The sequence below is a fragment of the Lithobates pipiens genome, unplaced genomic scaffold (assembly GCF_037356315.1).
Source record: "Lithobates pipiens isolate NorthernLeopardFrog02 unplaced genomic scaffold, aLitPip1_a1.2 Scaffold_18, whole genome shotgun sequence".
Lineage (NCBI taxonomy): Eukaryota > Metazoa > Chordata > Amphibia > Anura > Ranidae > Lithobates > Lithobates pipiens.
This window is the reverse complement of record NW_027507758.1, coordinates 168,034,875-168,042,956: the sequence shown is the minus strand read 5'-3', so window position 1 is coordinate 168,042,956 and position 8,082 is coordinate 168,034,875. Positions and strand designations below refer to the sequence as shown.

At 44.1% G+C, this 8,082-nt stretch overlaps 1 protein-coding gene across 1 annotated transcript in view; it reads left to right on the top strand.

Moving 5' to 3' along the window:
• Nucleotides 1-230: 230 nt before the first annotated feature.
• LOC143987556 (sulfotransferase 6B1-like) overlaps nucleotides 231-8,082 on the top strand; it is a 60,200-nt gene continuing 52,348 nt past the window's right edge. Inside the window, exon 1 of the mRNA XM_077486358.1 lies at nucleotides 231-478. Within this exon, the coding sequence (XP_077342484.1) occupies nucleotides 274-478 (205 nt within the window). The 5' untranslated portion in view covers nucleotides 231-273. The remainder of the gene's footprint in view (nucleotides 479-8,082) is intronic.

Sequence of the window (8,082 nt, the reverse complement as noted above, 5' to 3'; positions counted from 1 at the left end):
AATATGTATGTAAGTATGTAAAATAAACCATTTGTTCAAATAGAAAATACCTGATTAAAAATAACAAAATAAGATGTTGTAATGTATAATCATTTATGACAGATAATCTTTCATCAGTAATAGGGTATTTATTACCTTAGCAAAAAGACTAAGCATTTTTGGCACCTGACCCTGGATATTCTTGTCCACAATGTACAAACACACCCTTTGCCTGTATAAATAGGGAGAACCACAACTGCTGACTATTCCAGGTATTATTCACAACAGTAAAACATGGCTCAATCTAAGCAGAAAACAAATCGGGAAATGTTACTGGACACATTACAGTCAACCGAAAAAACATCGGCTGAGGATTTGCTGTTTAATTATAAAGGGATTCTATACCCCAGCACCATCTGCAGTAAGGAGATGTTTGAGGCGCTGGAAACATTTGAAGCCAGAGATGATGATTTATTGATTGTCACCTACCCCAAATGTGGTGAGTAGACTTTTTAAATAAAACAACATTACATTATAAAGGCTAAGTTCACCTTTAAAGCAGTATTAAACCCAAAAGCAAACATTTGTTATATTGCAGCTTACCAATTCTTAGATTCAGTGGCTTTATTCATTTCCTTTTTTAGGCTCAGTTCCCACCTATGCGTTTTTTTATGCATTTTGCTTTTTAGAGAAATTAACTACAGTCCATTTAACATGGTTTCCTATGAGGCATGTTCACACCCATGCTTTTTTCAGCCACTGTGTTTTTGGAAAGGGACATGGACTTTTTTAAAAGCAAAATGGTGCATTTTTGGTTCAATAGACTTCAATAGAGATGCTGTAGAAAAGCATGTAGTGTGTTTTTGCTGCGATTTTCCCACTATTTGTGTTTTTTAACCACCTTAATACAGGGCACCTACCCCCCTCCTGCCCAGGCAATTTTTCAGCTTTCAGAGCTGTCACACTTTGAATGACAATTGTGTGGCCAATGCTATACTGTAACCATGTGAAATTGTTATCATTTTCTTCACACAAATAGATCTTTCTTTTGGTGGTATTTATTCACTCCTGGGTTTTTTATTTTTTCCAAAAAAAAGACCAAACATTTTGAAAACATTTTTTTTTTCCACAATTTCTGTCAGTAAATTTTGTAAAGTAATTTTTCTCCTTCACTGATGGGCACTGATGAGGCGGCACTGATGGGCACTGATAGGCTGTACTGATGGTCAAGGATGAGATGGCACTTTTGGGCACTGATGAGGCAGCACTTATGGGCACTGATTAGGTGGCACTGATATGTGGCACTGATGAGCACTTATAATTGGCACTTATGGGTGGCACTGGTGGGCACTGGGCACAGATAGGCGGCACTGGTGGGCACAGATAAGCGGAACTGGGGGCACAGATAGGCGGTATGGATAGGCAGCACTTATGGGCATTGATGGGTGGCATTGATGGGCAGCAGTGATGAGCATTGATGGGCAGCAGTGATGGGCACTGATGGGCAACACTGATAGCCAGCACTGACTGGCATCGCTAATGGCCACTGATTGCTGGCACTTGGGGGCACAGATTGGTGGCAATTGTGGGCACTGGTTGGCACTGATTGCTGGCAGTGGTGGACAATCATTGCTGGCACTGGTGGGCACTAATTGTAATCAGGGCACTGATGATCAGTGCCCTGATTACATACCAACTGTCCCCTGTGAGGAGATGCCACTGATCGGCTCTCCTCTCCTCACACTCTGTCAGTATGAGGCGAGGAGCACTGATTACCGGCATCTCAGTGTTTACATGTGACCGGCTGTGATTGGACACAGACGATAACATGGTTAAAAAGCCGCGGTTCTTTACACAGATCGGGGTCGCGCCGTGTCCTAGCAATGCGCCGTGGCACCGATCACTGCGTTTCACACCCCTGGGGGTGTGCGAGCGATCGTTCTGGGAGACCATCATAAAACGTCCACCCAGAACGAGAGCCGCACTGCCCAGGCGTCATTTGACGGTGGGCAGACAGCAAGTGGTTAATCTGCCCAACAACAAATTGGCTAAAAAAAAGCATTAAAAATGCAAAATGCAGCAACAAATGCAAAACACACTGCAAAAAGCACTGCAGAAATGGATCAAAAACAAACTGCACAGGTGTGAACCATACCTTAGGCTTCTCTATTTTTTTCTGGTGATCCAGCCAGTAAGTCTATTGTTTTCATAGCACATTCTCTCCAGCTGAATGTATGAGTTTATAGATGAGAAAAACCGCTTAGGCTCCGTTCACATATCCGTGTGTGGGGGTGACAATCGCGGTAAAAACACGCAAATAGAATCAATTGAGGGACGCCCATCGCCAAAAAGAAGCTCCTGTATTTCCTTTGGGCAACAGGAAAATTGCGCTGCATTTGGGTGCTAAAAAAATCAACAGGCAACGCACAGGCAACACACGGGCATCCCGCGATTTTCCACGAATGTAAATTGCAGGCAGAATCGTGGCGATTCCACCCACAATTCGGAATGCAGAAATGTGAACGGAACCTTATAGAGGAGCTCCAGTCATTTCTATGTTTATTAAACGTCAGCAGCTACAAAAAAAAGTGTAGCTACTGAATTTTAATAAATACACGCTCACCTGCCCCACTATCCATTGCTTGTCTCCCTCTTCTCTCCCCGGCATCGGCATTTCAACTGTGGGCACCCGGCTGTGACAGCTTCACAGCCAGGTGCGCTCTGCACATTCACGAGTCGCGCTGCGTGTCTTGGATGGTCCGGCAGTCATCTGTGACCTATGACGTGTCCCAGATGACTGCAGGGAGGGAGGGTGGAGAGGAGAACTTCCGCTCAGATTGCCTAGGCGATCCGAACAAATGTGCCAATTGGTAGGTACCTGCTCCCCCTCATAAAAATGTCATGCCTGCAGAAGCCGGTGATGAGGGGTGCAGTGGCACTGCCCCCCCTAATTTACATGCAGGGTGCTGAACTCATAGGTTTTTATGATTTTTTTTTTTTTTTTTATTGAAGCACATATTTAGAGCCTGAGGCTCTAATTGGATTCAAAAGGGTTGGGCTCGGAGTGCTTGTGACATTAGCGAATCATTATTTGCTATTGTCCTTCGGCTTCTCCTTCCGGCCAATCAGGACAAGAGGCGGATCTTAAGACCAGATTAGCCGGGAGGAGAAGCCGCAACGGTGGATGGGGTGAGTGAGGATCTGGTGGGGGGGGGTTGTTTTACGCCACCCCCCCAAAAAAAATTTGAGCACCAGCCACCATCATTACATGCCAAAAGTGGCAGGGCAGGGAAGTAGTACTTAAAACGGAATTTCCCCTTTTGGGTGGACCTTCACTTTAACAATTGCAGGGGTGAATAAAATGATCATCTTTTATTTATTTATTCATGCAAACCTTTATCCCAAAAGGAAAAAAACATGTTGCTGTGACTGATTATAAGTGTGAGATAGAGTTTGGTTGCAGTTTTAGTGGTTCTAAATCTGCTAATCCATTAAACACTCCACTCCCCCTCAGACTGACAATGCTGCTGTCTGTTGTGCCTCCTGTCCTCACTCATCCAGAGATATGTCCAGGCCAGGATTGGGACAAAAAATAGGCCTGGGCATTTTAGACTGAGCAGCCCGGGGGGTGGGGGGGGCACTCATGGGAGTGGTTGATGATGGGATGTGGGGTTCCAGGATGTGTGGATTTTATTACTTTAACTCCGGTTTTGATGGAGTCCTGAAAATAGAAGGAGGCAGCACAAGATGAGGGTTACTCTAATGAAGGGGCAATCTTTTGGGCATAGTGTGGCGAAAAATGTTTTCAAAGAAATTGAGAGTGCCAGATACATAAAAAACAAAACAAAAAAAACCTGTCAACTGCACACGGAAATGAATCTTAAAAGTAAATGCTGTAAACCACTTGAATAATAGTAAGAAATCAACTGAGGATTGCACCCTCACACCTCAGATCAGCCCCAATTCCTGCACTTTCAGAATTCACAAAAGGCAGCGCAGCTAGCCACTCATAGGTGTCAAAAACAGCAGTAGGAATCAGCAGATACCTGCCCTTGCCATTTGCATTGTGCCCAAACACGTGTGCAAATGTAGCCTTAGAACAGGGTTGAGTAGTAGAACTACTACTTTAGAAAAAAACCCTGTTCTAAAGTGCAGTTCTCTTTTAAAACTTCTAAAGTAGTGGTTACAAAACCAGTTATAAAGCATGGCTCACAAAGCCAGATATAATGGAGTACTCACAAAGCCAGTCATTAACCACTTCAGCCCCGGACCAATTGTCAGCCTAAGAACCAGAGGTCTTTTTACAATTTTGCACTGCACTGCTTTAACTGGTAATTGCTTGGTCATGCAATGTTGTACCCAAACGAATTTGATTGCCTCTGCGATATTTATTTTTTACGATATAAAAGGAAAAAGACTGACATTTTTTCAAAAAAATATATTTTCTACTTTTTGTTATAAGAAAAATCGAATGAACTAAATTTTAGTCATACATTTAGGCTAAAATGTATTCAGCCACATGTCTTTAGTAAAAAAAATGTCAATAAGCGTACATTTATTGGTTTGCGCAAAAGTTATAGCGTCTACAAACTAGAGTACATTTTTTGGAATTTACACAGCTTTTAATTTATGACTGCCTATCTCATTTCTTGAGGTGCTAAAACGGCAGGGCAGTACAACCCCCCCCCCCCCAAATGACCCCATTTTGGAAAGTAGACACCCCAAGGAAATTGCTGAGGGGCATGTTGAGCCCATTGAATATTTTTTTTTTGTCCCAAGTGATTGAATAATGACACAAAAAAAAAAAAGTTTACAAAAAGTTGTCACTAAATGATATATTGCTCACACATGCCATAGTTATATGTGGAATTGCACCCCAAAATATATTCTGCTGCTTCTCCTGAGTACTGGGATACCACATATGTGGGACTTTTTGGGAGTCTAGCCGCGTACGGCACCCCGAAAACCAATCACTGCCTTCAGGATTTCTAAGGATGCAAATTTTTGATTTCACTCCTCACTACCTATCACAGTTTCGAAGGCCATAAAATGCCAAAATAACACAGCCCCCCCCCCAAATGACCCCATTTTGTAAAGTAGACACCCCAAGGAAATTGCTGAGGGGCATGTTGAGCCCATTGAATATTTTTTTTTTTGTCCCAAGTGATTGAATAATGACACACACAAAAAAAAAAAGTTTACAAAAAGTTGTCACTAAATGATATATTGCTCACACATGCCATGGTTATATGTGGAATTGCACCCCAAAATATATTCTGCTGCTTCTCCTGAGTACAGGGATACCACATATATGGGACTTTTTGGGAGTCTAGCCGTGTACAGGACCCCGAAAACCAATCACTGCCTTCAGGATTTCTAAGGGTGCAAATTTTTGATTTCACTGCTCACTACCTATTACAGTTTCGAAGGCCATAAAATGCCAAAATAGCACAACCCCCCCCCAAATGACCCCATTTTAGAAAGTAGACACCCCAAGCTATTTACTGAGAGGCATGTTGAGTCCATGAAATATTTTATATTTTGCCACAAGTTGCAGGAATATTACAAAATTTTTATTTTTTTGCACAAAGTTGTCACTAAATGATATATTGCTCACACATGCTATGGGCATAAGTGAAATTACACCCCAAAATAAATTCTGCTGCTTCTCCCGAGTATGGGGATACCACACGTGGGGGACTTTTTGGGAGTCTAGCCACGTACGGGACCCTGAAAACCAAGCACTGCCTTCAGGATTTAAATATAAAACGCTACCAAAAAAAACTGTTAGCGATCGCAGGGATCAGGCCTGACTCTGCGAACGCTGCAGTTATGTGTTTAGTGTTTTGTAAGTGACAGTGATCGATCGATACTGCACTTGGGTGGGCTGGGCAGAGGGGCAAAACGCAGGTGCTAGCAGGTATCTGGGCTGATCCTGCTAACAATGCGTTTTTTTGGAACCCTAAACTGCTGGGACGCTAGTATAGATCTGATCAGATCAGATATAGATCTGTTCAGATACTATGCCACTACGGGACATGTATGCTTTGCGCATGGGTGTTAGCGGTACTGGCACTAACCTAGCGCTGCCTGGGGTGGCGCAGACCCTTACCCTAAAACCTAATTGATATCACCCGCCGGGTGATCAGGGGGTTAAACCTTTATTGGGTAATAAATGGTGGGTGCCCTGATGCTATCAAAAGCGAACTAAGTAACCAGAGTCACCCGTAACACTTATACGGTGATCACTGGTGAAAGGGTTAACTAGGGGCAATCAGGGGGTTAAAATCTTTATTAGGTAGTATATGGGGGTCCCTGACGCTATATAAAAACCTGACGGGGAACCTAAATAACTAACTGGCTAACCAGCATCACCAGTGGCACTTATATGGTGATCGCTGGTGAAAGGGTTAACTAGGGGCAATCAGGGGGTTAAAACCATTATTGGGTAGTATACGGGGGTACTAACTACAAAATGTTAGTACAGCGATCACCCCTGCTGAGCTATTGTGTTCTAACATGGGGGATGCCTCCCGCCAGAACACTCCAGTCAGCGGTCTCAGCCATTGTCTAAGAATACGGCTCTTTTTCAGTCACGAGCCTTCGACAGAAGCCGGGTTGAATGACCGGCTTCTGTCGGACCGGTTGCCGTACACATGGGCCGATTGTCGGCTGACATTCAGCTCATGTGCATTAGGCTTTACTTACTGAGTGAGTTATTCAGCAAAACTCCTTTATAACTGGCTCTGTGAGTAATGCTTTATAACTGGCTTTGTTAGTACTGCACAGCCAGTTATAAAGCATTACTCACAGAGCCAGTTATAAATAATTACAGAGACAGCTATAAAGGAATATTTCTTTATAACTGTTTTTTAACCATTAGTTCTACTAGTGCTTCCAAGGCCTGTGAAATACTTCATCCAGTTAAGGGTAGAATTTTTTTTTCCCTTTCATCTTAAGCCTGGCACAAGAATGCTGAGGGAGAGGAGTGCCCAAAGACCGCGGGTGCACAAGGATTAATTACACTGCAGTTACTGAAGAGATAAAAATCATAGCTATTATTAGCAAAATCAATGCTCTCTGATCTGCAGCATCAGATCTGATCTCTTCACTGGCAGGAATGGAGACGGGTGTACACCAGCCAGCAGCCGCACTGCTTTCCCTATAGGCGGCCACAGGAACCTTGCTGGCTTTCATGTGCAGGAGGTGGGTCTCAGTAGGTGGTGGTGCATAAGGCCTCTTCCTCTGCTCTTCCTCTGCTTCTCCGTCCCTCCTCCTCTCCTGGCGTCCTGGTTGCCAGGTGACCATCGGCTCACCTGGCATGCGCGAACACGGGCTTCCTGTTCAGCAGTGGCCCGGGTTGCCATGGATCAGCTTGGTAATGAAGAGACTCTTTCCACTCCTCCCACCACCACCCAGCATATGTGGAAACATCAGCGGCCGGCCCTGCATGTTGAAACCTGTAACTGGATCTGCATATCACACCCAGACATGCAGCCCGTCAGCCCCCGGCTAACCAGGCAAATGCCCATGCTGCCCTATGGCCAGTCTGGGCCTGGATGTGTCTCACTAATATTGGAGGTGTATTAGTGGTCAGATAACCAGGTAAAAATAGAGGGAACAAAAGCCAAAGAAAAGAAAAGGAATGCAGCCACCGCAACTAATGATTGGTAACCTGCAATATATTACATTTTTGGTTTTGGGTTTAATACCACTTTAAGTAAAGAAATAATAAATGCACATATTTTTGCAGGTGAAAATGTGCATTTATGTATTTTTTTTTTTTACACAAGAGCCTGCAAAGTATTGCAACCGTGATCAGTGGATCCTGGGTGCAATGTCAGGCTTCTGCACCCTCTCCCTCCAGCTCTTTGCAGCTTAAGGGGGGGGGGGGGTGTTAAAATCACAGCATGACATCATCTCTCCTTCGTTTGCTCACAACTTCCCACTCCCAGAACATTAAAACGTTTGTTAGCTGGCATTCTCCTTAGTGCTGAATCATTGTTAGTAATCTTGGTTAGGGATGGCCTTGCGGTTCGCCCGTCGGTCGGTTCGTGGCGAATTTTGCTCGTTCGCGATTCGCCAAACCGACAGACTTCTGCC